Source organism: Histoplasma capsulatum, genomic scaffold (assembly GCF_000149585.1).
Source record: "Histoplasma capsulatum NAm1 scaffold_6 genomic scaffold, whole genome shotgun sequence".
In the NCBI taxonomy this organism is placed as follows: domain Eukaryota; kingdom Fungi; phylum Ascomycota; class Eurotiomycetes; order Onygenales; family Ajellomycetaceae; genus Histoplasma; species Histoplasma mississippiense.
The window spans coordinates 1,064,530-1,091,546 of NW_001813977.1; the positions used below are offsets into that span (position 1 = coordinate 1,064,530).

The following is a 27,017-nucleotide window of genomic DNA, read 5'->3' on the forward strand; positions in this document are numbered from 1 at the left end:
TAGGATCCGGCAAGAGTGATGTTGAGCCCGAAAATGGACTCTTTTTGGATTTTCTTTTGCCCAATGCAGTTGTCGATTGCCGCTGGTGTACCATCACCTAGCTATCTATGCCATTGCAGTATGTGCGGGATGCATCGGAACGACCAGGAGCATGCGAAGTGCAGTTAGGGGCGCCAGGCTGTGTCGAGGGCACTGCTTGCGTCGATCACCGTGGGATCGCGAGTGCGATATACATGTCCAGCTTGAGTCCGTGCCATCCCATGCAAAGGGATCACAACAGATTTGTACAGACCCCGGACACCGTCCAAAATTTGCTGGAGTGAGGATGGCATATCCCCTTGAATCGAAAAAGCCCCATTCGAGGCGCACAGAGAGTGGCCGCCCGATAGTTATAAACCACAAGACATCACTCCCCGACGGATCATTTCAAAATGGACCACCTTGGCTGCCTTTTCTTGCAAAATGTATCCTAACATCTCATATGCGCTTCTGTCGGCGGCGCTCATCGTGCTAAGTATGGTGCATCTCATCCTGCTTACCGTTCACCGCCCCCATCCTCACTGTTTGTCTGAGATATCAATCTTCGTTCTCTTTATCTGCGTCAATGCTGTTGTCATTGGCATTGGTCTATCAGGCTTAAGGCGCGGGGGTGAGCAGTCCCTTCTACCGAGATGGTGATGATAAATGCTAAAAGCTTGTCAGATACGCCGGCATTTTACTATCCCTTGGGAATATGTACAGCATTCCCGCTAGCCCTAGAGGTTTGTTATTCCCAGCCCCTTTATTTCATCCTCGCTAACTGTGATGTCTAGATGATCCGGCAGACCAAAATCCAGGCTGGACCACTTAGGAACGCCCTGCTGCGTCGATTATTTCTAGGATATGGTTTTCTGTCCCCGGCGGTAAAGCTCGGGTTGATCTTATGGTGTGTGTGCTCTTCTCCCCGATCTTGATAGGCCTTGTGCTCATTGAGTTAGCTCGGCCGCCTACGAGGCGTCGGTGAAAGGTACAGCTGTGGTCGTGTCTATCGACTACACGGTACTTGTGATTGCCGGTCTGCTTTTTTGGCGCGGAATTCGCGGTATACCATCTCAGGGCCCCGTAATCCGTGAAGTTACAATCCATGCACTTCTTGTTCTCGTAACAGCAGGGTTTGCCGCAGGTGGACTCGTCCACGATTGGCCCCTCTGGATCGAAGTAAGTTCAGTGAAACCATGGCTCTCGCTCCAACATGTGCTGACATGGCTCCAGGCGATGTTGATTATCACTATTAGTGCCTATATGGCTCGAAATATTTCCACTCATTCTGGCAAACCGGGGAACACTGTGCCGTTAGCGAACTTCACAGACAACACATCCGATTTAGGCCAGCTCAGCCCCCACCAAGAAAGTCGTTCTGCTCGCCTCCCTTTCATGACCGAGGAAAGCTATACACAACTAGACGAGGTTCGGACGGCTCGCCCTGAATCAGCACATCTGGTACGTCACCCTCCCCTGTTTCTGCCCTGATGGTCTAACAGTAATTTCCAGAAAATTAAGACGGTGGCCTCAATTTACTATCCGAACCAGCCAATCTTGGAAACGGGCATATTTACTGTATTATGTGAGGGATCTGAGGGGGACTATCGGCGGGACCTGCGATATGATGAATTGACTGCTTGTAGCGACGGGAAAGCTGCGCTTCAATCGTACCGGCTAGGGTACAGATTGCACTGATCCATGGACGCCTATATAGTTTCTCAGTTCCCTTGTACATTTGACTTTTCCCTGGCCACGTTGAATAGTTTAGCTATTTCCGTCTAAATAAAATACCATAACAATACTAATTGACCTAGCTTCCGGGTTTCATTTCCATTCTTGCCTTTATTGAACTGATTTTCGGCTCCGCGTCTAGCGCAATTGCACTCCCATCTTACAAATCTCGAATCCCCACGGGTTCGCCTGTTGTCGCGTCGGGCTCATCTGAGTAACGGAAGCATCTTCCGCAATAGCAAGTCCGCCAAACAGGATATTTACGGGTTCGGATCAGCAATTTTTCCGACGGTCTAGATTTGACCCTATCAGCTTTCATTTTGTCTGGGGGCGAGGCACAATTAGCGTCATTTTCCTCGCCGCCTTTTTAGCCAATTAAAAGCGGTGGCAGAAAGACGCGCGCTAATTGTGCCCTGCCCCCAGACGAGAAGATAGTACCATCCAATCTTCCTATTTGCCGTCTTGCTAACTATTATTCTTCACTCATTGGAGCGGCAACTCCTCCCGCCTACGTCGAGCATACACACTCTTAATGATGATTTTTCGAACTTTTTTAGCACCATGTTTAAGTGTGCCCCTGCCGTGTCCACGCGCATTGCTGACCGGGAAAACTACACACGAAGAATCGACGGGTGGGCTGCTAAAAATGAGATGCATCGCTCATCCCATTTGCACACTGGTTGCACGCACTGGTCCCATAACTGGTACACTGTAGGCCATTAGCGTAGACCAAGGGCCGAAGGCATATAGTGTTTTTGACTTTTTTTTTTTGATATATATTCTTTCCCCCTTGTATAAGAATGCTTGATTGCCCCAGTATGTCTGCCCTGAATCGTTCAACCAGACCTTTGCTCCTACGGAAGTTCTTCCACTTCCAAAGCACGCACATATAACGTCGTCGGCATTATAAACTATCACAAGAAGATAGGTAAAGAATCCCTTACACACCGCAATGGCAACTACACCCCCCAAACCGCCTCCTAATACCCCTACCCACCGTACGGCCGAGGCTGCGACGCATGAAAGGGAGTGCCTGAATGTTTGTAGAAGGCTTCTTTCTTTGTGTGTGACTCTTCTTGGAGTCGACCCCCCAATGGTTAGATCACTTCGCGGAAAGCTAGCAGAGGTTGTATCTTGGACAAAGGATGATTGGGAACTGAGATGGTCCCGCGAGCTTGATATCGACGATTATGCTCAACTCTGCTACTGCCTCGATGAGTTCAAACAATTCAATCACTTGGACTTGTCCGCCGAGTTACTGGAGAAGCAGCACAAGACACTGCTGAGCAGGCTTTTGGGAGAACCACAGAACGAAGCATTAAACCCAGACTTCACACCGATGGGAAACGTCATATTACTTTGCGCCGCTGTTGGAGTCTTTGCTATTCGTCATTCGCTCACAGACATCAAGCACCTCCGTCGACAGAATCCCTCGATTCACTACAGCATGGATGACTTCACTCTTGACCTGAACAAATCACCCTTATACGCTGATGGTATTACCACCGAGGAGGCAGAGAAGCACCTTTCAGATAATCTCTCAATGTGCTCCCCGGCCGATGACGGGATTGAGATAATTTGGGAAAACGAGAATCCGAGACCTAAAGTCCGAATTACGAGCAATGAGATCCTCGATGCAGTGTCGGTACCTAGCAGACACACACGCACCTTGGATCAATACCAACCCCCGGGTGCTATCTACCATGATCTTCTCAATGCTGGTTCCCCGTGTAATCAACCCTTCGCTGCAGCAATTCAAAGGATTCGAGAGGCTCTGGACCAAGAACTGGATAAGATGAAAACCAAGGGCGACATAGGCAAGCATTATTGGACGGAAATGATCTATCGCCGGTTTTTAGGCTCCTATAGAGTCCATCATGTTGGAGAAAGTGTCCTACCCGCGGCTGAAGATACAGGCACTACCGAGGCCATTCTGTCCGGAATCTCTCCCCAGGATAGAGGTTTTCTTCTTCGGTTCGCATCCCGTGAGGTGAACAATCTTACCGCTGTTACATTCGAAGATATTCAGTACCTTTACCGACGCGGGGCTATCTTTTTGAGGAACCATGGGGAAACAGAGACATCTGGATTCAATGCTGAGACAAACCTCAACCATGCCGGCTTAACTATTCGGAATCGAAACGGGGAACCTGTTCAGAATAAGGTCCTTGGTTAAACTGATGATGTTTGTAAGATGGGAGTGCAATTGCGCTAGGCGCGGAGCCGAAAACCAGTTCATGTAATCTATTTCACAAGGGGATTAGCGTTGCAGAAACGAAACTCAATTCAATTGGCTGGGGTACATTTTCGGGGGGTTCCTGGATCAACAGTTTTTCCGACTTAGATTTGACCCGATCAGCTTTCAAGTCAGTACCAACAATTCAAGATGTAGAATGTATATGATGCGATTGATTAAGTCCGCTGTTCATCTGCCGACACAGCTAATTATGACTACACCCTTTGTCCACCGAGGGCGGCTGGGGGGGAGGAAGATAACTTCACTCTTTAATAGATAATCAAGGGCCAGCTCTGGTTGGGCGAAGCGAAGAGTACTTCCCAAAACAGGATACCTGCTATCCGTGCCTTTTTGCATAACCCGATGTAGCCCCTGCAATAAGAACCAAGCTAAATGTTTTCCTCTCGTGTTTCGATGATCAACACTCCTCATCCAAGTGAAATCTCCAGGAAACACCCTCCCAGAGCGGGCCGTGGCATGGTGGGAATGGAAATGCTATACCTCCGTGGGGTATGGATGGCCATGGACATACTGGTTCCCAGTTGGGTTGGGCGAAACGAAGATCCGAACCGTTTGTTCCGTGCTAACAAATTCCAGGAGCTCAGTCTGAGTTCCCCGGGCGGGAAGCAATGCAGTCAAGGTAAGGCTGGCTTGCACTCTGGACCTTGTTGTGTCTCTTGCTAGATTCCATAAAGAGAGGTCTTGCACCCACCCTTCTCCCATCTTGTTCTCTACATACGTCGGAAACGACGCTAGCCGGCATGGGATCACAGAACCCCAATCTCAACCATCTCCTTGGCCCCCGTTCCAAAAGAGTTTTTAGCTGCTTTCTAGTTTTTACCCTTCCTTTTATCGTGCTTGGTGTTGTCTTCTGGGCAGTTGCAATAGCCGCGGTGTGGTTACCTGTCCAGTTGGCCAAATTATTTCTTCGACGACTTCAGCACACGAACCGTTTTTGACCCTGTTTCAGTGAACCAGTCTCTATCTACCGGTCAGACACGCTATTCTTTGCCGGGTGGCGAGTTGCAGAGAATGGATGTCCGATTTCTGTTGAATCCTCCAGATGAGGGAGAGAGGACGGTGATCGCTGCTGCTGCATTAACAGAGTTGAGGTACAGGCCTCAGCCTCTGTTCCAGAGCCAGGTCAATTTTCCGCAAAGGGTAAGGCCAAGAAGCTTCGACGCCAGCTAAATGGAAGTACTAATCGGAATATGAAGGAAAATATCACTAGACTACCCGTTGAACTGAAACGGCAGATTGCGGGCCACCTGAACACGAAAGACATCGCACATCTAGCCCGTACCTGCAAATCCTTCCGCCTCTCGATCGAGCCATGTCTTTATGAGGCAGTGAACTTGGACGCCTCCAAGAAAGCATATCTGCATGTGTTAAAATTGTCAGCAATGATCAATAAAGATTCAACCCGGGCTGGACACATCAAAACACTCAAGATCGGTGATCTGAGAGAAGAGGATACCAGACAGGTGGACGAATTGGACGAATTGGTGAAAACAGCGGGATGGGAGACCAGCCCATCAGCGGATGAAAGCGTCGCACGCTTGCTATCTCGATTGGGCAGCCTTAGGTCATTTTGCCTTAACCACCTTCATGGCGAGGTGCATCTAGCCACCTTTAACTTTGCCACGCTGCCAACCCTCACCACGCTCAAAGTGCCGGCGGAATCCCTAGTATCGCGTCAATCGCCACTGATCAACCATCTGCCTCCCGCATTGGAATGTCTTTATGTGAAAGAGGCGAATGATGAAGCGAACGAAGACACCTTGCCCCAATTGCTGATAGACTATATCACCGCAGCTTCAGCAAGGTTAAAGCTGGTATCCATCCAATCATATGCTGAATATTGGAAAGACAGAGCCGCCTCGTTGGACAACGCGTGTAAAAATTGTGGAGTGAAACTAAAACTTCAATATCGAGTAGGAATGCGTGAAGTCTGGACTGCCGGTCGTATCGCGATTCTGAAAACTCATGGAATAGAGGGTCGTTGGCAGTCAATGCCGCTCAATCGTTGAAACCGATAAGTGAATAGGGCGAAAGAGGTTCCGTCACTGGTTGTAACATGGGTTGCAGGGTGGTTGATATACAAGCCTGGACGCTCGTAGTTCCAAATTCCTTATTTCATGTTGTTCGTCGCTATCTGATTTTCTGTCGTTTGTTCCTGGTTGTGATTTTGTTAAATCAAAGAAAATTGATTGGTTACTCAAAAATAGAACATCCTTGCTCTAACATCAAGGAAGAAATAGTGCATCCGGAAAATTAGAATTTCCGGATGCTGAGTTTCTACCCAAGCTATTCATCCCCAATTACACTTCTCTCAGACCACAAAAGAGCTTGAACCTGAACTTTGAGAGTCAAATCTAAATATACTTATATGACCCGGGAAACTCTACTGTGCAGTGGAGGCTCATTTCATTCAGCTATCCATGCTTGGACGCTTGATCCCGCAGATGCACAGTTTTGGCACCGGCGCCTTTGGTATACACAGCTGGAATAATCAAGGGATGGACTCCCATTGCAACTGATGACTTGTACGGGTCTATATCCTGACAGGGGATGGCCCCTGCTGCGAGTACTAAGCCAAATGTTTGGTTCTCGCTTGTTTTGGATAATCGAATATATTCTTGACACCTTATCGCTGACCCGGGAAACTATACACGGCTAGAATCAAGGGATGGGCTCGCGTGGCTTGTACGGGTCACAATCACACGCATAGGTTATTTATATGATCTGTACTTTTTAACTTACCTTTCTATCTGCAGCGCTCTTGGGGCGCTTTACAATTTGACGCTCTGCTGGGCGCCTGGCAACTTCCTCCCAATGGGTAACAAGCGTGGATGGCAGGCCTGTATTTGCACAAGGCACCGGGCTAGTGGTGATCGTCCAAAACAAGCGAGAGACAAACATTTGGTTTTCACTGGATCATCAGACTGGGGTGACGGAGATTGTGATCTCTGGCGGCTGTGTTTTTCTGATTGATGCATCTTGTCCGCTCGCTCGTTGCCTTGTTTGAATGCTGGCTGGCCATCCATGCATTCGTTTGCAGTTTTGGCACCGGCGCCTTACGTCGACCCGGGAAACGATACACCGCTGGAATGGGCTCCCATTGCAACTGGTGGCTTGTACGGGTGCATATCACGTCCCCTGCACCAATACCAAGCCAAATTTTTGTTTCTCGCTTGTTTTGACAATCCTTGCCTCAAATGCAGGCCGGCCATCCACACTTGTTACTCACGGGAGGAAGTTGCTCCTGTGGCTGCATGGATATTGTCATTTAGTCTTTTTTGCCTCGTTATGCACATGCGCCCTGTTACATACATGCACACCAGGGCTTTATTGTTGACCCGGGAAACTATACACGGCTGGAATCGGGGGACGGGGGACGGATTTATATCCCGACGGAAGATGGCCCTGCAGCGAGTACTGAGCCAAATGTTTATCTCTCGCTTGATTTGACGATCACCACTAGTCTGTTGCCTTGAGGTGGGCCGGTCATCCACTCTTGTCTCCTATTAGAGACATACAACTACGCCTTGGTTACGTGTCTGCGTGATTTTGCACGAGCGCCTCATGATGGCCCAGAGAGAAGTGAGTATGGCTATGCGGCTTGGCGTCCGGTGTTTTCTGTTTTCGCCTTTCTGGCTGCAGGCATAAAAGGATAGGAGCAGCCCATAATATCTTGGCCTGTATTTTGATATGCGGCACCGCAAGATTCCTCACAAGATTCCTCACAATATTTTTCCCCCTACAATATCGAACCGACATCCCTACGCCACGAACTGTTCCCAAAATCAAGAACAATGGCAGCCATCACCGACCCGTCTGCCATAGCCAAATCTCGTATAGCGGCCGTGGCGAGCATGAAACGCGAGGTGGAACACTTTACGAATATTAAAAAGCTCCTTGAGGAAGCACAGGACCAATTCTGCGAATTAATATGCGACGATGATGACGTTGGAGTCGCCTATCTAACACTGGAAGAGGCTCAGGACCTCGTCCTGAATGGCAAGGCAACAAAGGAAAGCCACATAGACGAAGAAGAAGCTGTGCTCGTGGAACTTTTTGCCGCCGACGATGTCAGTCGCACGACTAAAGCGGAAATATATGCTTGCGTCAGTCGCCTCCAAGCCGACCGAAGAAAATGCGAAGACGAACGTCAACACATTGACAGCCATGGTTACAGCGGGAATCAGAATGATGAAGACTCAGGCTGTAATTTTGACAATAAAAATGACAACAAGGTTATGGATATGGGATTCAAGGCTGGATAAGATGGAAATGGAACTGGAACAATTGCAGCACTTGCTTTGCACTTTCTCCTCCTGTTTAGCTCCCTTCCTTTTGGGAGCTTGAAGCGGGAGTTTCAGGAAATGGATTTTACAAAACGTTTAAGGACTGATGCAAGGCTCTGTTTGAAGTTCTGTTGTACATGCGTCGTTTGTTCCTGGTTGATATCAAAGGAAATTGATTGGTTACTCAAAAATAGAATATCCTTGCTCTACACCAATGAGGAAATAGAACATCCGGAAAATTAGAAATTCCGATCTGAATGTTGAAGTAGTTCAAGAAAACTTAAGCTTTACACTTCTATCGAACCACAGTCTTCCTGGAAATTTCCCTTGCTCGTGTGAATATTCCCAATTTCCTATTGTATGTTATTTGATGTGTTAGCCTTATGTCAAAATAACAACTGCGCGCACAACTGTTGCATGCATGCACCAGGGCCTTATTGCTGACCCGGGAAACTATACACAGCCAGAATCGAGGGATGGCTTGTATAGGTGCATATCCCAACGGAAGATTCCCCTGCACCAAGCGTGAGAAGCGGTCTTGTCATTTAGGCCTGCATGAGCTTGGCTTCTAAAATGATTCCGGGTTTGGTAGTGTGTGGTTTGGGCATTTACAATGCAAAAACAGTATCTTCCCCCATAATTTGCCTGATTGCTAACTCATCTTTAAAGTTGCTGCCAATCGCACCTGGAAGAAGCGCAAAAGGACCAGCTGCGCCGTGATGGCTTAAAAACCAGGAAGATGAGGAAGAGGAGGTCCATGCTTGGCTGGTTCCCAGTTGGGTTGGGCGAAGTGAAGATCCGAACCGTTTCCATGCTAACAAATTCCAGGGGGCTCAATCTGAGTTCTTTGTACAGGAAGCAGTCAAGGTAAGGCTGGCTTGCACTCTGGACTTTGTTGTGTCTCTTGCTAGATTCCATAAAGAGAGGTCTTGCATCATACCAATAATAGCCGTACAATTGGGGTTCGATACCGCAGCGTTCGATGTATGTCTCTGGTCAGATGTCCAAGGCAAATCGGAGGTTCCGGGATATGTTGGTATTTATTCTTTGGTCCCACCGCGTGAGGCCGGTTTCTACGGATCTCCTCTGCTTCCATGTTCGTGGTGATTGTATATGAAGGTGTCTGGTGCAGGACCGGCCTTTGTTTGATTTTCTGTTGTAGTTCAATAATTGATGGAAGTTAGTCAAATTTTGTAAACATCGCTAGCCATACATCAATGGGAAACGTGGAGGGCAGGGGCCATTTCTCCGAGCCTGCTCAATTCGCCCTTATCCATCCGATCCCTGAAATTGTCCCTAGCAGCCTACGAGTCCGTAAAATGGTGCGGTCTTTCACGGTCACTCCTCGTCTGTCTGGAAAGGGGACCATTAGCGTAGACGGGGGACTAAAGGTATATAGAGCCAGCCCCACTTTGCTGAGGTCGGTGTAGTCACGTGATGAGCTATGATGCGTGTGCCATGGGAATTGGGTGCAAGCATGCCATGCTCCATCTTCCATCAAATACAGATGATTTTTGCCAGCAGAATGAGTAAGTAACATCGCTCTCTTTATGACTTGGTATCTGACAGTTATCACAGAGTTGGAATTCTTCGTCACCTCACAAGCCAACCCGCCAGAAACCCTCTCGCATAGAGAGAGCCGCGAGCTGTGCAAAACCATCGAGTTGATATACGCGCGATTGATTATTGCAGAGGACATCATCAGCGCTCTAGAAGCAGGCCATTATTTGGAAGAGGCATTCGGCGGTCGCATTTGCAGCTTAAGGGATATAAAACGGCGCCTACGACCATATCAGCAACATGACCGACACGAGTCTCGGCCACACCTGCACAAGTGCCCTGCTGCACGATGTCAGCACCAGTTTGAGACTGCCGATAACCTGCCACGGCATATCCGATATACAGCTGATCTTAGCCACCGGTTTGACAAAGAGATACTGGACGGGAGATACTGTTTTCAGTGTGGGAAAGAGTTCGCTTCAGCCAAATCTCTTTGGTTGCACGAGAAAAACGATCATTTAGAATCGAGCCGCTCCAGGATTGATGCTTTTAGGCAATTGCGCAGAGCTTGTGAGTTCCATTGCTCGTTCGAATAGCACCCACACTAACAGAGACAGTGTCCCACGTCGAACTACCGGCCACAGCACAACATCCAACTTGCTGCCCGTCAAGGTAGAAAGCAAAATCAGCAGTGCGTATCTGAAGAACAGCGTTCTGACCCGCAACCAGTTGTTGAAGGGACCGCGGCGGACAAAGTTGACGAGCTTCCCTTTCATGTCGTAATGCAGCCATCGTCGACCGGCTCCGAAATGTCTGCCTTTGATTACAGTGTCAATTCCATTGCCGATCCCAGTTCAATTCACTCTTCATATATCGGCCCCAGCGGATCCATCTTCGACTACAGTGTTGATTCCATGGCTGATTTCAGTTCAATTCACTCCTCGTCTATTGGCCCCAGCAGACCCATCTTTGACGACAGTGTCAATTCCATTCAGGTGTTTTATGAGACATGGTCAGCGGTCGCTCCATAAACAGCTCCCCATCAGCTTATACCCCATGGATTTAAAAGCTAACTTTTAAAGGTCAACTTCTAAAAGTTAACTTTCCCACCCACCCTCCCCTGTGGGCGCTCCTCCCCTGTGGGCGCTCCTCCCCTGTGGGCGCTTCTCCCCCTGTGGGCACTCCTACCCTGTGGGCACTCCTACCCTGTGGGCGCTCCTCCCCTGTGGGCGTTTTTCCCCTGTGGGCATGCACTTAGTTCTTTCGGATTAGAAGGAGTTGGGTGCCCGCTGGAGGACCTTGACTACCATCTAGACATTTCATGTACACTACAGCTACGAAATGGAACGGATGATAAAAAACCCGGGCGAGAATTATGATCAAAACACTCAAATACAAATATTATATGAATACAGCATGGAAATTGCGTAATGATCCACCGGGCCACGTGACACCTTCGGATGCAGAAGGACCAAGAATAATATGGCTGTGATTTGACCATGGCGGTGATAAGACGCTCCTAACAGGCTTTGAGCCAGTGAATGAGAGTCTGGTGCCTTCAGAAGGGTGGTGATAGATAGACTGAAGGCAAAGGGCAGGGATAATGTAAAGAAGAGTTAAAGTTTTAATAATACCGAAAGGAAACCGCACAGCGCGAGCGGTCCCGACTTCGCTATCCCATCATTGCGTGGGACCGCCTCGATGATCGGTTGACTCAATTCCATCCTCGCCTGCACCAGCTCCTTAATGATTCTGGGTACCGCTCCCGCTATAAGAGTGTTGTGCTCGAGAAAGTGCGGAGGCATGGCAGAAAGATCCTCTCCCGGAGTGTCCTGCACAGCACTGGCTACTATGGCCTTAGAGGCCATGAGATCCTGTGCGTGAAGAAACCCACCCCCCCCCCACCCCCGCGACCACCGAGGAACCTCTTCACTGACCTTCCCCCTCAGCTCAACGGCATGTCGTGTCTCACTTTAAAGATGCCATCGACTCACTGGGCGGGATCGATGGCGTGGTGTCGAAGTATGGGACCGTTGTGTATGCCCAGGAGGTCTTGGTTCCCGAACTGGTGGAGATGTTGGTTCAGGAGGACATGGGAGTCGATGCCAAAGGGGCCCGCCGGATTCTGAAGGAGAGCAACGAGATCGGGAATTTGCTTAATCTTGAGTGGATCGGGAACATGTAGTTATTGATTAACATATTGATTTAACGCAACCCAATGACCAGCATTGTAACTACCTTAGTGAATAACGTAGCCATCAGAACATATCTTTTGGGTGACTCTCTAAACTGCCCTCGCTGGTTCTACCCACAATTTGGTAGTGATTTGAACATTGTTATTTCTGATTTTTTACTTAATTTCCTGCTTTGCAGGAAACGCCCATCTTTGCATCCACTCAGACTCAACAACATCCCGAATAGTAGCCCTGTCGCTTGGTAAATATTGAAGCATCATCCAAATCATATGTAGGAAAGCCTTCTTCTCATCCTCCCCCTGCTCTTCCATGTCTGATCGCCGCCGAGCCGCGTTAACGAACCAATCGTACCGTTCTTCCACATTCAACCACTGTCTTGACAACTTGCTCAGGAACTAGTTTATATTCCTCTTTGAGGAACAATTGAAGGGCAAGTCTGGTGCCAGCGCCACCGGTTGTCCTACGGTAGGTAGGTGTTGACTAATCCATATCAAGGTGCTTATGTGAGCTGGTACAGATACTCAGATAGGTCAGTTTAACCTGTGTCGGCTGACCTGTGCCGGCTGACCTATACCTATTACAAACACAGAGCAGCAGCCACAGGCCCTTCACCGGTCTATGACTTTTGACCGAAGTAGCCTGTGAATACAAACCTCAGCAGGCCCCGTGGCAGGCAAACCAGTGCACTCCCCAACCCATGCCCGCTGTTACATTTGTAGATAGTTTCTAGGTTAATCTTGCGTCCTCGCTTTTTTTGCTACTTGTTCCGCAGGCTTTGACCTGTTAGAAATGAGTACTGACTGTCTGTCTGTAGTTGCTTTCTTCTGAACCAAGTGAACCGTGTTTGTTCCATCTTCTCTCGCTACCCGAAAACGGCGGAAAAGAATTTACCCTCGCAGGTGATGTATAGGGATCCAAGGTTAACTATGTGGGTCCGTACCAGCCACGCCAGATCGCCAGATCGCCGGATCATCGTTTGTATTCAGCCAAGATCCTGAGAAAACACTTACAGGAGGTCTGTAGGAATAAAATGATTCTCTTAAGTTGCTGTGCGACTCAGTTAGCTCGGCTTGAGATATTTTTAGACACATGAAGTTACTCGATTCGAGTGAGAGTTCTCAAGTCCCCAATTTTCACATAGGCATTCTCTTGTATTACTATCTGAGATACGAAGGCCTTGTCAGATGCTAGAACACATGGATTTTTTAACAGCTTTTAAATATTGTGAAGTTTGGCCATTAAAGAGTATTTATTTAGAAAGCCTCTTCTGTGACAAGAATCCTCCCGGGAGAATCCTCTTGTGAGGAAATGGCTCATGAAAACAAATGCCTAGACCGCTTTTCCACACATGCACGTCAGGCCACGCAAACCAACCAAATCACGGCTTGGCGCCCTTCTGGTCCGGACCGCGATGAGCCAGTATTCAAAGGCATCTACCTCGACTCCGACAGGGCCAGAGCCATAGAGAGAGCTACGAAAATAATGGAAAACCCAGCCAAGGCAGTCTTCACTGATGCCGCAAAGGAGAACTCGGCGCTTGGAGCAGCGGCGCTGATCATGGACGAATCATACCACATCCAGTATGGCATACAAGTTGGTGTTGGGCGAGAAAAGCACTGGACTGTCACAACGGCTGAGCTGCTAGCAATATACCATGGACTCTACCTGGTATGGAGATCTCACTCAAGTGAGGGGACACCGCCCCCCCACCAACGCCACACATACACCATCCTCAGCGACTCCCGTACCGCTCTTCGAGCCATCGCAAACGCCTCAAAACAAGTCGGAGGACAGATAATCCAGAACATTCTGCACACAACAAAAGAGCTGAGATCCATAGGCGTAGACCTCTGCCTCCAGTGGGTACCAGGGCACAGTGGAATCAAGGGAAATGAAATGGCCGACCAGCTCGCCAAGCAGTCAATCAACCCAAACCCAACGCATGGTTTCCCAAAGCCTGCCTCACACCTTAGGGAAGCCAGCCGCAACAGCACCACACAGGAGTGGAGAGATGAATGGTCCTCAACGGCAAAGGGGACTCACCTGCGGAAGATAGACGCAGCCCTCCCGGGCCGACATGCCCGCCGTCTATATGCCACCCTTCCAAGGCCTCGAGCAAGACTCCTGGCGCAACTCAGAACGGGCCACTCATGGCTGAATGAATTCCGAAACCGAATAAAATACGCTGACGACAACAAATGTGAATGTGGAGCAAAAGAATCGGTCCATCACGTCCTAGTAGACTGCCCGAGACTGCAGCAACAACGTCGGGTTCTGCGACAAAAGATCGGGGACAGGTTCAACAATATCTCCCTGATGCTAGGGGGTAAACCACCAAACTGGACAATAAATGGGACGGAATGGAAAATCAGTAGGGGAGACCTCGATGCGATCCTAGACTTCGCTGAAAGCTCGGAAAGATTCCAAGGCAGAGACAACTAGAGTAGATCACTCACAGGCCCCGACGAGGCATTAAGATCGTGCATGTAATTAGACTTGAAAGGATAGATGAGAGTAGCTGTAATAGTGGTAGCCTGCATATCCCGATGAGGGAGAGGTCAGGGTAGCTGATCCAATCAATCAATCAATCAATCAATCAATCAATCGATGAGCACAGCGGGCCACTCACTCATGGCTGAATGAATTCCGAAACCGAATAAAATACGCTGACGACAACAAATGTGAATGTGGAGCAAAAGAATCAGTCCATCACGTCCTAGTAGACTGCCCGAGACTGCAGCAGCAACGTCGGGTTCTGCGACAAAAGATTGGGGACAGGTTCAACAATATCTCCCTGATGCTAGGGGGTAAACCACCAAACTGGACAGTAAATGGGTCGGAATGGAAAATCAGTAGGGGAGACCTCGATGCGATCCTAGACTTCGCTGAGAGCTCGGAAAGATTCCAAGGCAGAGACAGCTAGAGTAGACCAACCACAGGCCCTGATGAGGCATTAAGATCGTGCATGTAATTAGACTAGAAAGGATAGATGAGAGTAGCTGTAATAGTGGTAGCCTGCATATCCCGATGAGGGAGAGGTCAGGGTAGCTGATTCAATCAATCAATCAATCAATCAATCAATCAATCAATCAATCAACGATGAGCACAGCTTTTGGTGGGATCGACTTTGCGTGCTCCTAGCAACACAAGAAGAGGGAAAACATATACTGGACCAGTTGACAAGGCCATCGTTTCGTCAGAACAGGCAATGACATTCTAAATAAAGGAGAATATTTCCTCTAGGAATGGCACTGAGCATGATCAGGCCATGCTGATCTAGAGAATAGAAAATACTTCCTCTAAAAACGGCATCTGGTATTTCCCTGAAAATGGCCTCAGATTGGGTAGGTCTATGCTTAACCTCAACTCATGTTGCTAGGGCAGAAGGTTGACGCTGGAAGGTACTCCATCTATGACATCATTTATGGCCCACCTTTTGGCAGTTAAAGCTTAATAATGCCCAGCGCTAACTGGCAAGGCTGGACTTGCATATCTGCACTCGTGTGAAAAGGCAATTTTCGCAGTTTTGTAATTTTGCATTTTCACCTTTTGGCGTTTTGTGCGATTTGGTTAGCATACATGATTTGACAGTCATCGCGTGTGGTGTTTATAGCTTCCATCGATCGAGGCGGGAAGAGGACAGTGAGAGACATACCACGCCAAGCGGTGATCCCGCCAAAAGCTGTGCCCATCATTGATTGATTGATTGATTGATTGGATCAGCTACCCTGACCTCTCCCTCATCGGGATATGCAGGCTACCACTATTACATACTCTCATCTATCCTTTCTAGTCTAATTACATGCACGACCTTAATGCCTCGTCAGGGCCTGTGGCTGATCTATTCTAGTTGTCTCTGCCTCGGTCCGGTCCAGAAGGACGCCAAGGCGTGATTTGGTTGGTGTACGTGGTTTGATTGACCCATTTTTAAGGGCAGGAGCGTGCCGAGGCGATTCTCTTACTAAAGCCATGTCTTGGCGTCCTTAAGGACGCCAAGACGTGGCGTTTCCAACAATGTTGTGGTGATGAAAGGAGAAGGGACATGGAAAGAAATTCAATTGTTAATCTCTCACTTTTAGACTCGAGCAATTTAAAGGCAACCAATAATTCAAACATTTATGGGCGATTTATAACAGGTTAAGGAAGGCAAATTTCTTCTGAGAGGCGCGGCAGATGAACTCAAACACTGAAGAAGCCATCTTGTAACAGGCTAAGTGATAGCAAATACATCAAACAGACAAGCACATTACAGATGAGTATAAAGAAGAGAAAAAAGAAAGAAGGGTAATGAAGAGAGAGGTTTGCGGCGAATTAAAAGAAACATGAATTCAAGGCGGAAGGGAGCCCATATATATACCTAGGAGCAGTCCCAGAACAGGAGCAGTCCCAGAACAGGAGCAGTCCCAGAACAGGAGCAGTCCCAGAACAGAAGTTCCCAGGCTGTACCTTTGTCCTGAGAGCATTTCTAAGTTTACAGACCCAGAACGATATCTTTGTGTGTGACCTGCTCGTTGATGTGAACCCGGCCGCGTCCCCTTGGGGCTCTAATACATACATACTAGCGCACAAGTTGACAATGTCGTTCAATGTGACGTGTTCTTGAAGGTATGTTCGAAGCTGTTGGTGGTTTTGTTATTGACCGTATCCGTCCCTTCTATTCTGCTTTCTATCGCGTGATTGTCAATCTCCATTGCTGTAAACTAAATATTGAAGCTCAAAATACAGAGACGTTTCGAGAAATAAGAGCTAGAGTATGTTGTAGGCCTTTCCTTGGATGGTTCGTATATGCTTTAAGTTTTGTGAGAATAAACAGAATCGCGCTGGCATTATTCTCAGCAGGTCTCTTAGCGGCTTAAAGCTTAGCGGCTTGCCGTTTGGGCTCTCGATTCCTATTACAGACTAGCGCTATGTATCTCATCATACCTCGACACTCGTCCAACAGGCTGTAAGGCTTAGCCGGTTCTTGGCGCAGGGAAGTGCATCTTTCAATTTATGCATTTCTGCAATTCGATTTTCTAGTGTGCTTCTATCCTTTCATTCAGATTAACGAATTCCATATTCCGCACGGTGTGATTTCAAGTAAGGACACTTCCAGCTTTTTTGACCTATTTCTTCACCTTCTGGCTTTTCTGTTGCAACAGATCTCAGCGTACTCGGCTTCAACCCGGGGCTACCAATCCCAATCAATCCAGTCATTAATTTATGTTTATTTGTTTATTTTATCCTTTTCTCTCTTCTTTGTCGGTGTCTGTTTTTGGTTTTTTTCCTTCTTAACTTTCATGCTCTCTTTTAGCATAAATGATCGCATCGCGTGGCCGAGTTCAATTGCGAATGAAAATGGGGTGGGCCACGGTTTCGGATCGCAGATCGCGGCCCAAGCATGCAAGCGCCGCAGCAACCCGACTAGTCAGATCCGACAGAAGTACACTTTGAAAAAGCGACTTTTGGCTTAATGAAGCACAACACTCGCTCGTAGCTATAAATTGAGACCTCTCCCCATAATATCAAGTGATAATAATCAAGTCCCAGATCCTTCACCTTCACTGGAATTAAATGCTACACCATGCAAACATCAGACTCAAAGCGTGTCAAGAAGCCATGTACTGAGCACAGTAGCCTCGTGCAGATGCGTTACCGACGGAAAGGCACACTCCAGCGTATGCTGCGTAGCTACTTTGATGACTGTCACTGCAAGGGCGTCTATCTCCTCATCCATGAAGACAACCGGTACTTTACGATTAACTTTAACAAGTCTGATGCTTCGAACAGCCACTTTCCACCACCAGACAAGGATATAGTGAGTGCCATGCATACAGCCCTGGAAAGGCGTGGCTCTTACAGAAACAGGAGAAGCATTATCCACCTCCATCTCGAACAACGTGCGAGAACTACATGCAATATCAGAAGTCTAGGAGCAGGGAAGAAGGGAAAGCAAGAGAAACTTGAGAAGAAGCAAGAATAGAAGAAAGATTCTGTTGTAAATTAGGGTTAATTTGAAATCATCACTAAGCTCTTTTTGGAAAGTATATCTCGTCTGGCATGGGGGGTGGTGGCCAGGAGCATCTGCGTTGGTCCACCCCATCAATGCAACATTTCCCGGTTCAGCGGCTTCTTCGGGGTGGATGATTGGCGATCCACGCAACATGCATCTCAGCTACTAGTTTTCCCACCCTCCTTGATTAGACTTGACCTATATTTGTTCGCCGGCTGGGGTTGAACGTGGAACATATAAAGACGTCAAATGCCTCCTGGAACGAGATTGAGGGGAGAAGAGCATCCCATCATCTCATCTCGCAACATGGCTACCTTCACGTACGATATCACCTCCCCTGGACCTGCCGACGGTTCTCCCTCGCCTCGGCTAAACACAGTGCACCTCCTGGAAGCGTACACTCCTGATCCTCGGTCAGACGAAGAGCCCCAGCACCTCCTTCCAATGCCCATACCCATGCCCGTGCCCCTCTTCTCTGCGTCCGGCGACCTCTCTAAGGATGCAGCAAGTGAGGTATTTGCTGATTTTTCTGCCCTGCCATCCACCGTCTCTGGTCTCGATGAGATTAACTGGAACGAATGGATCCTGGCCCCCCCCCCCCAGTCGATGTTCCCCCACCGTCACTCCAACTGTCGGATTTCTCTGACGACCCCATCGAGGACCCAAGCCCGAAAGACGTTGCTGATGACCCACCCAATCAACGAGAGCCAACCCCTTCCCTGGCCCCAGAAGATCGTGAAGGCAACACATCGAAGGAGCAGTTGAATTACTCCGATGGTTCCATCGAGGCTGACCCACGCCTGGGCGAGAAACTCCACGTCCAAGCCGACCGATCAGAGCAAGTTATGCCCCTGGTGTCCGACCGTTGGGAAGGCGATGCGTTGGGGGAGACGCTGCATAATCAGGAATACATTATCTTGCCCCTTTCTCAGGTGAAGATTCTGAAGCTGGTGTATAAGCGAGATGGGGATGAGATGTACCAGATAGTAGGACAGATAGATTTACAAGAAACACGCGGATATGGCACACAAGGAAAGCCGTGGAAGTGCTTGGGTTCTGCTGGTAAGGCTCAGTACCTGCTGTGTAAACATTTCTCACGCCTCACTCACTCTCGCAGAAGACCCAGATGAGCCAATGAGTCCCACCCTGGCCTTGTGATTATGATTCCTTCAACGAAATATAGAGCGGGTTCCGGGGGGTTACGAGGCGTATGCCAAGATGACGGCAGGAGATGGAGTGATGGAACTGCTGGCAGCCATATAATCCCTCTGACGCTCTCGCTGAATTCGGCACAACCTTTAGTTTTTCCTCCTCCCTTGAGAGAAGCCCTCAAAGGATTTCTACACCCCCCGGCGCTCTGAGGATTTTCTTCCACCCTTCCGGCAGATTTTCTGATAATTCGAGGAGAGAATCGGCAAACTGTTCTGTTAGCGTTGGCTACTACTTTCACTCAAAAACCGGACGTTTTACCTTTCCATCATCTAAAAGTTTCTCAATAGGACGATCTCCATGTATAGTGACAAAAATATCAATCTCATCTGCAACTAGTCTAAGCCTCTGGCTAATTTGGTGGGCCATCTTTCACGGGTCGTGGATGGTGAAGGAGAGGAAGGTGGGAAGCAGAAACAATGGATCGGGTTAGCGTGCCTCTGGCATGGTCCATCAATAGGAGTCAGATGGCCTAATCTCACGAAACCTTTCTATTTCTAGTTAGTTAACTGCTTGGATTTGATTGAAGTCTTCATTTCTCTCCATTTTCTTCAATTCTCCTCTTTCATTTTCTATGTTTGGTTTCGTTTCACTTTACTATTTCTTCTTCATTATATCTATCCTGGCCAGCACACACATTTCCAGAGTTGGAAATTCCATATAAACACTTCAGATACTATTGCCTCGGGAGAGAACGCCCAGACCTCTCTGCCTCCTGATGCTCACGAACCCGCTTGAAGAACATACTTTGACCTCAGCGATGTCGGACGCGAATCATGACATGCAAAAGCATTCTGCCTTTCTACTGCTGAGACGGCCACCAGCCGGAGCGATCAATGAGACTTGGATTGGATGCAGATTAACAAGAGAAGAGCTGTGAAATTAATTTTTAATTACTAGCTTTCATTTCCCCCGTCAAGAAGTCATACAGGCCACCACCTTCCACTTGTCAACTGCAGAAGGAACCAAGGAAAGAAAAAGTGACAAAATGTTCAATTTATCTGACTCATCTCATATTTATCACCACCACTAATATTGTAGCTTCGCTCCCATGATCCATACTCTCTTTTTCCAACATTCTTCTTTCGGAACCATTGGCCTTTCCAGTGAGCAAAGTAAACGCTCATACCTCCTCTTGTTCCCCTCGTCGTCACACAGGAAATATGGTCCAGCAGTTCAGGAACATCGCACCCAACTCTCGAGGACCATGGTTCCTGCGGATTCCGCCGATTGATGCTGTACAGCTCCTCCAGTTTTGATCTCGCCACTTCTGGATCATCGAAGTTCCACGGCGATACCCAAGTAGGGTCGAAGCAACATAGATACTCATTTTCATCATGGATATCGCAGTATCGACGGTCAATGGGGCCGTGGTAGTTCCATTTGTCGTCGTATGTGTTTTCCATCGCCAAAGCTACACTGTCGGCAAGAGTAACTTCCGCATTGCCATCAGAGCAGGGAGCCACATCGTGGTTGCTCAAACTTTGTCCCTGGGCTAAACTGCACACTGGATCTGCCTCATTTGTTCACCTATTAGATATGTTTGCGAGAGAAGCTGCAAGTGCTTACCCTTATCATTAACACGTTGGTGCATGTCTGATTCCATCATGTCATTAAGAGAAGGTTGATCCCGATCCTCCCCCAGATTGGGTGAGCTACGGCTGTCACCCTCCCCATGAGTTTGTGGCCTTGTGGGCGTAAGATGGCGGCGAGAACGAGCTATAGGGGAACGATGGGATGCGTGTGCGCGGTTGACTCTTCTGGAACACAGGTTAAGAGCATTGGCCTTTTCAGCGGCCATGGCTTGTCTGCGGGTTCGAATCATCCTGCCAGGACGAGAGAGAGTAGGCAAGGAGCAAGTGCGAGCGAGATAATAAGAAAGAAGGGGAATGGAGAGAGTTGAGGGGGGAAACCACGCATATTTATACCCGTAGTGAAAGCACAGCCGCCTCTCAATCACTAGCATGCATTCTGTGGCAGCAGCAGGGGGTTGGCTGTAGGCCAGAATACTGATCATCTGATTCACCTTTCTGTCCATGGAAGAATAGCGCCGGGGAAGGAGACCAAAGACTCCATCGGCGCTCCCCCCCCCTTCCCCCCCTTCCCCGGCAAGCACCCGCGACACTGACCACGGGAACAATAATCTCGATGAGGCTAAGGGGTGGGACGATGTCCTCCGTGCCGCCGCACATCCGCCACGCGGAGAAGCCTCGGGGTTGTTTTGAGTGATGGCATCCCGGGTCGACCTGGGCAGGTGCATAACTGGAACACACGATGCACATGCGGAGCCACCCACTCATTCCCTTCTGTAGAGATGCCTGCGATGGTTTTGCATGGCCCAACCCGCCTGCCCCTATATGGAGAACCGAACACAAGCGGCGCATGGTCAATGATATGAGGCGCGTTTTATTTTTCAAGGAATTTTGGCTTTTGAATGGGATTGGGCTGGGAACTCTCGGTGAAGGGGGCCACCGCTCTCCCTGGGGACACCGCTCTCCCTGGGGACATGATTTCCCTAAGACAGGCGATATACGGCGTCGGCTCAGCTTTCCTGGTCGAGCGCAACTTGCCGTGTGGTTCAATTATAATCGGTATAGCACGGCCAGCCCCCTGCAGCTGCCACCAGCCCTGGATGGTCTTGTGAGGCGGCTGTGCCTACCGGGTATAAATATGCGTGGTTTCCCCCTCAAGTCCTTCCGTTCTCCCTCCTCCTTATTATCTCGACTCATCCTGAGAATGTGGATCCGTCTCTCTTCCAATTCCTTCTCCACTTCCCACCCTACACCGCCGCGAGACACCAACCACCGAGAGGCCCTTGCGTACTCGAGGACGACCGAGCGAACATAAAAAGACCGACAGCGGTGCTCTTCATCCCTCCTCTTTGTTTTTCCAGGGCACCACCATCATGGCGTCAGCTGATATTCCCCACGACGGGCTTCATCACACTTTCATCATCAGTTCAGATTCTGAGATGGATGAACGCCAGCCCCCAGCACGAAAGCTGCGAAGAAAGAGACCCCGCACAGACTACAGCTATCCAATGTATGAGGCTCAATCTGACGACCCGGCACCCTCCGAAATGTGGCAGCCACCGAAAAGACGTAACCTGGGCATGGTATTGGTAAGACTCCTCCCTGTAGGGTCCATGGCGGGGCTCCTTCTTGGCTGATCATGAGATAGGAAACCGCGAACCAGGAAATCCATAACATTTTCAAGGCGGAGCATGTGCAGAGAGAGGTACTGGAGAAAGAAGTGCAGCGCCTGCGTGCGGAAATGACTAGGAAGAATGAGCTCATTGACAAGCTTGAGACCGAAGTCCGTGAGCTGAAGTATCAATGTCGATGCCAGATCTGTTATGCCATCCCGTCAGGATGGCGAACCCTTCTGTGTGGGCATCGGTATTGCCCGGAATGCGCTCCCCCCATTAATGAAACCTGCGGAACGTGTCGCCAGGTTGTCGTTGGTGTTATCAAGAGCTACTAGGTAGAACAAAGACGGTTGAGTTTTGCCATATGGGATGTACAGTTAAACGAGTGTAATTAAGAAACTGAATCTATCTATCTAAAAGGGAGGTAACTCCACCTGCATTAACTCTTAGTTTTGTGCAATGGAGGACGAGCTGTGGGACGGAAGGATTTTGACCCAGAATGAATTAGGGCCAGTCGTGATACACAAGAACCGAACCAGTACCAAGCGGAGGTTACTTCGAGGGAAAGACATGTACGCAAGTTGGCCTAGTGGCTTTGACTCAGTTTCCTGAATAGTGGTGGATTACGAGACCGTGCTTTTCAACTCTGAGGATATAGCCTACAGTAAGGGGAGGGGAGAATCATCTCAAGCAATCAGTCACTAGTCATACCACGTCTATGTATCGTACTCTAGATGCTATGTTCAGCAGACATCTCATGGGCGCAGACGGGGACCATGTACGCTCAGAGTATGACTCTTGAATTCCATGATGGATGGTGGAGTGAAGGTGACACCCTGTACTTTGCAGATCCCGCAGTGCTTTTGTCCGGTGGAGTACGCTTTCAGCTCCTCGCGGTGGACGCTCTCGATATGGTTCCAGAACTTGTTCGTGCGCTCCCGGACCTTCAGCCGCTCCCCCCAAGGCAACGAGATATCAGCAACGCAGAATGGGCACTGCTTTTCGCCCAGCTTCGCCGGAATGGATTTCGCCCCCACGGTGTCTAGGGGCGGGTCGGGTTGGAAATCTCGCTGGGACGGCTGCTGTTTCTTGTGACGGCCCCGACGCTGAACCTCCTTCCGACGCTGCAGCTTGAACCAGACGATGATGCACGCACACCGGCGCGCGAACTGCTCATCCTCAGTCAGTTCCTGAGTGCCAGCGCACGTCAGTTCGACGACCCGTCTCCGTTCCGAGATCTGAAGTGGTGGCGGGGCCGGACACTCATCCAAAGACTCACCGCCGGCGCCGTTGCGGAGTCGCTGATTGAATCGCTCCGTATCAGCATGCCGGAAGTGCCACCGCCTCTGCCGTTCGATAAGCTTGGAGTGAAGGTAAACTTTGCTGCGGTTCAGCCGGGAAACCACCTTCATCTTCTCTTCGTACAGTGGAGTTTTGCCCCGCGCTGCCGGCACGGAACGGAATCCCATCGCCCTCAGCTTCCGGGTCAACTCTTTACTACGCTCGGTAAGCTCTATGATCTTTGGATTCTCGGTGATCTTTCTTTTCAGCTCGTCGGTAAGTTCCGTCGGGGCAGTGGCGTCGGCGTTCAAGAACAGCCCATGGGCTGCTTTCTGGACCACATCGTTGGACGGAAGCTCCATGGCCGCGGCTTCCAGATCGAAGCGGATGACCGTGTCCAGATAGTACCGTACCGCATTGGATTCGTGATCGGCTACTTGATCCCGAACAGAGGACGGAGCTTTGTCTGCGGATCCGGTAGGTCAGCGGTTAGTCTAGCCAGGGGAAATGGGAAGAAAGAGAGGATAGACGAAGGGACGAAGGAGAGTAGTGGGGCAGGCACATACTGTTGATGGCGTTGATGAGAGAGCGTCGCCAGACATACTGGGTCAGACTATATTTGAGCCCAGCCACCAGGCGAAGGTGTCTGAGGTAGCCGCTCCATGTAGATCCTTTGAGCGGCGTCTTCTCTGATGTTCGATACCCATCGCCCGTGCGTTCGGGCTGGCGGAACACCGGCACGTCCAGCATCTCTGCCTTGATCTTTAGGCTCATACCGTCTAGGTAGGACGGGATGGGATACCAGTAGATGTCTTCGAGCTTCTCGAATTTGGGCGCGAAGATCTCGTCATCTATTGCCATGGAGAGAAGGTGCCCCAGAAGATCCAGGAGCGGCTCCGGATTGTGGCTGATGACGAATGTTTTCCTGCATTGTCAGTCAGTCGATGAAGCGCAATGCAGTACGGGGGTTGAGAAGAGGGAAAGTTGCATAGCTACACTCGCGGCTTCTTGTCTTCACCCTTGGTGTGGAGGAGTGTGACCTTGGCCAGGAGGATGTTTGGCCGGCCAGCCACAGGGCTCCGAATGATGTGGAAGCCGATATGCCGCCAGACAATGGCCCCAGTCTCCTCAGGGCCTGCATCATACTCGTCATCCGTCACGTCCTCTATGAAGCGGCCAAGTTCACTGAGGTCATTGTCGGCGGACGTATCGCTGGTGCAGCCGCTTTCCACTGACTCTGCACTCGACTCGGTGTCGGTATCGTTTTCTCGCACGAGCTCGCCAAACAGGGGTTCCTCGGAACTGCCGCTAGTGCTGTCACTCTCTTCGTCAACATACCCTGAGTCAAAGTCCGTATCATTGCTCATATGACTATCCATGTCGCTATCCAGGGGATCGTACAGAACGTCTTCACCGCGCATCCCGTATTTGCCGCAGGACGCTTCTTCCCGGGCGGAGCGACAGCTTTTTCGAGGAGCCATGATTCGTGCCTTCTTTGTGTCGCGATATTTCTTGTCGTCGTCGGAAAGAGCCCACTTGCGTTTCTCTGGTGCTGTGGGTCTGCTACCGTGCTGGCCGATCCCGGATCCCGCCGTTGGGTAGCGGTCGGGGGTGGCACCTGTGGCTCGGGGACGGTGACGGCGACGGTTGGTCCTCTTCGTTGAGCCCTTGCTCGCTGTGTGCGACACTCCCTTTGACTGTCCGTCTCCGGCTTCCGCATCACCGGTTTTGATCCGGGTGTCGAACAGCGAGACCAGCCTGCCACCGGAGATGAAGGACAAGAGGATACCTGCAGCAACGTAGAGTCGCTGCTTCTCATCGGCATACGCCTTCGTACACCGTGTCCAATGGGCGTGGAGGATGCGGTACACATCGTCCTTGGTGCCAGACGTGCCCCTCCTCCGCCGTCGCCGGAGACCCCATCTCTTGATCACGACGTTCTTATACTGTGTAGGGCACCCATCAGCTGGAGCAACGTCAGTCACTTGGATGAGCTTACGTTCAGACAATCCTGTTCCATCCCGCTGTCCATGCCATGGCCAGTGCGCTCCACATACAGGATCTTCAGGACCCGCCAGTAAGAGTCAAAGGCCGATGCTGCCTTGATGCTGTTCCGGTGGGTGTCCTCGACCCAGTCAAAATATGTCTTGACTCGGCCCGCCGTCAGATTCTCAAGGAATTCCTCTTCCGTAGTCTTCAGTTCGGCATAGCAGAAGCTTTTCTCCGTAAAAAGGTAAATTCAATTTCCTCACAGAGATCAACACTTACCGTTGAACTTTCCGCCGGACCGTCCCCACACTTTTCTGAGAATTTGCGGCGTAGATTCTGGATGTGCGGCCAGCGGCCTCATGTTGTTCCAATATGGCTGTGTAGTTCGGCTTTCTGAGTGAATCCAGGCGACCTGCCGTGCGTGATCTACCAGCTTTCGGCACTTTGGGCCTTCCAACTGGCATAACGTTCAGTGGGCGCGTGAGGATGTCGCTGATGCGTAGGTAGACAGAAAAGAGATTCTATGGAGGAAGGCCGGAGTAGACCAGCCCTCTGCAAGGGAGTTGGGGCGGATAGGAGGGGGACTGGTAACTTTGGAATAATGAGTTGCAGAGGAACCAACGGCAACCGAAGGCAAAGGGAGGAGGGGGAGGGGTGGGAGACATGATAGTATTTATAGAATGGGGAATCCAGGACTATCCCGGCGGCCATCATGGTTGAAGGGTTGAACGCCAGAAACGGAGCGCTCCAGCTGGGCGAATGGGCGAGTGAGTGGGTGGGCGATTCGCGAGCAGTCGCGCGAGCAGAAGGTGAGGCCGTGGACCCGGCCGCGGGCGTTAAATGGGGCATCCCAAAAAGCGGCGAGAGGTGGATTCCAGATTGGGTCTAGTGGCGACTAGTGTGGGTGCGAATCCGGGGTGCATGGACGGCCGGAAGCAGCCCAACCGCCTGCCACTTTCGGCCGCCGTGGCCCTCAAAGTTGGATTCTAAGTGTTATAATCTTAGACTGCATATAACCTTAGAAAAAATAAGAAGAACAACAACAATAACAATTATATATTGAAACAACATCATACAAATTCAGAGATTGCATCTCTCACAGTAAGTAAAATATGAGTATATCAATTTATCAAACATCTGTTAGATTATAAACAGATCAAGCAACAGCTCATAAATTCAAAACAGATATTTTATGAAAATATAAACTTCATTATCAACTGATTTGATTGATATGAAATTATCTTCAATCAATATCACTTTTTCCCCTGCAATATCTACAACTTTGATGAGATTGAATTTCAAAAAGGAGAAGGATGTGAACAGTGAGTTATAACTGTCTTTAAAGACATGAATTTCATCATACAATCATCATACTTCCATGGGTAATAACAATGGTGGAGTGTGTCAG

General features: G+C 49.5%; 10 protein-coding genes across 10 annotated transcripts; 8 read left to right on the forward strand and 2 right to left on the reverse strand.

The window, feature by feature from the left end:
• Window positions 1-462: 462 nt before the first annotated feature.
• On the forward strand, window positions 463-1,970 carry HCAG_06652 (predicted protein; the record flags this gene model as incomplete). The annotated part of the gene is made up of 7 exons (XM_001538997.1): window positions 463-649; window positions 703-761; window positions 813-925; window positions 978-1,197; window positions 1,252-1,479; window positions 1,531-1,700; window positions 1,895-1,970. 7 exons carry the CDS (start codon window positions 463-465, stop codon window positions 1,968-1,970), a joined length of 1,053 nt encoding a protein of 350 aa, XP_001539047.1.
• A 734-nt stretch (window positions 1,971-2,704) lies between these two features.
• Window positions 2,705-3,928, forward strand: HCAG_06653 (predicted protein; the record flags this gene model as incomplete). Its single annotated transcript, XM_001538998.1, has 1 exon — window positions 2,705-3,928. One exon carries the CDS (start codon window positions 2,705-2,707, stop codon window positions 3,926-3,928), a length of 1,224 nt encoding a protein of 407 aa, XP_001539048.1.
• A 3,875-nt stretch (window positions 3,929-7,803) lies between these two features.
• On the forward strand, window positions 7,804-8,201 carry HCAG_06654 (predicted protein; the record flags this gene model as incomplete). Its single annotated transcript, XM_001538999.1, has 2 exons — window positions 7,804-8,115; window positions 8,175-8,201. 2 exons carry the CDS (start codon window positions 7,804-7,806, stop codon window positions 8,199-8,201), a joined length of 339 nt encoding a protein of 112 aa, XP_001539049.1.
• Window positions 8,202-8,908: 707 nt separating this feature from the next.
• Window positions 8,909-10,826, forward strand: HCAG_06655 (predicted protein; the record flags this gene model as incomplete). The annotated part of the gene is made up of 7 exons (XM_001539000.1): window positions 8,909-8,919; window positions 8,965-9,085; window positions 9,124-9,162; window positions 9,480-9,686; window positions 9,876-10,216; window positions 10,440-10,486; window positions 10,525-10,826. 7 exons carry the CDS (start codon window positions 8,909-8,911, stop codon window positions 10,824-10,826), a joined length of 1,068 nt encoding a protein of 355 aa, XP_001539050.1.
• Window positions 10,827-13,298: 2,472 nt separating this feature from the next.
• On the forward strand, window positions 13,299-14,432 carry HCAG_06656 (predicted protein; the record flags this gene model as incomplete). Its single annotated transcript, XM_001539001.1, has 1 exon — window positions 13,299-14,432. The coding sequence occupies one exon, from the start codon at window positions 13,299-13,301 to the stop codon at window positions 14,430-14,432; it is 1,134 nt and encodes a 377-aa protein (XP_001539051.1).
• Window positions 14,433-17,327: 2,895 nt separating this feature from the next.
• HCAG_06657 (predicted protein) lies at window positions 17,328-17,902 on the forward strand (the record flags this gene model as incomplete). Its single annotated transcript, XM_001539002.1, has 3 exons — window positions 17,328-17,412; window positions 17,607-17,647; window positions 17,807-17,902. The coding sequence occupies 3 exons, from the start codon at window positions 17,328-17,330 to the stop codon at window positions 17,900-17,902; spliced, it is 222 nt and encodes a 73-aa protein (XP_001539052.1).
• Window positions 17,903-18,288: 386 nt separating this feature from the next.
• On the forward strand, window positions 18,289-19,245 carry HCAG_06658 (predicted protein; the record flags this gene model as incomplete). The annotated part of the gene is made up of 3 exons (XM_001539003.1): window positions 18,289-18,490; window positions 18,586-19,044; window positions 19,166-19,245. The coding sequence occupies 3 exons, from the start codon at window positions 18,289-18,291 to the stop codon at window positions 19,243-19,245; spliced, it is 741 nt and encodes a 246-aa protein (XP_001539053.1).
• Window positions 19,246-20,183: 938 nt separating this feature from the next.
• Window positions 20,184-20,992, reverse strand: HCAG_06659 (predicted protein; the record flags this gene model as incomplete). Its single annotated transcript, XM_001539004.1, has 2 exons — window positions 20,184-20,686; window positions 20,761-20,992. The coding sequence occupies 2 exons, from the start codon at window positions 20,990-20,992 to the stop codon at window positions 20,184-20,186; spliced, it is 735 nt and encodes a 244-aa protein (XP_001539054.1).
• A 427-nt stretch (window positions 20,993-21,419) lies between these two features.
• Window positions 21,420-22,674, forward strand: HCAG_06660 (predicted protein; the record flags this gene model as incomplete). Its single annotated transcript, XM_001539005.1, has 4 exons — window positions 21,420-21,445; window positions 21,504-21,782; window positions 22,150-22,312; window positions 22,372-22,674. 4 exons carry the CDS (start codon window positions 21,420-21,422, stop codon window positions 22,672-22,674), a joined length of 771 nt encoding a protein of 256 aa, XP_001539055.1.
• Window positions 22,675-23,094: 420 nt separating this feature from the next.
• Window positions 23,095-25,970, reverse strand: HCAG_06661 (predicted protein; the record flags this gene model as incomplete). Its single annotated transcript, XM_001539006.1, has 5 exons — window positions 23,095-24,086; window positions 24,187-24,545; window positions 24,767-25,566; window positions 25,620-25,804; window positions 25,889-25,970. 5 exons carry the CDS (start codon window positions 25,968-25,970, stop codon window positions 23,095-23,097), a joined length of 2,418 nt encoding a protein of 805 aa, XP_001539056.1.
• Between the last annotated feature and the right edge of the window lie 1,047 nt (window positions 25,971-27,017).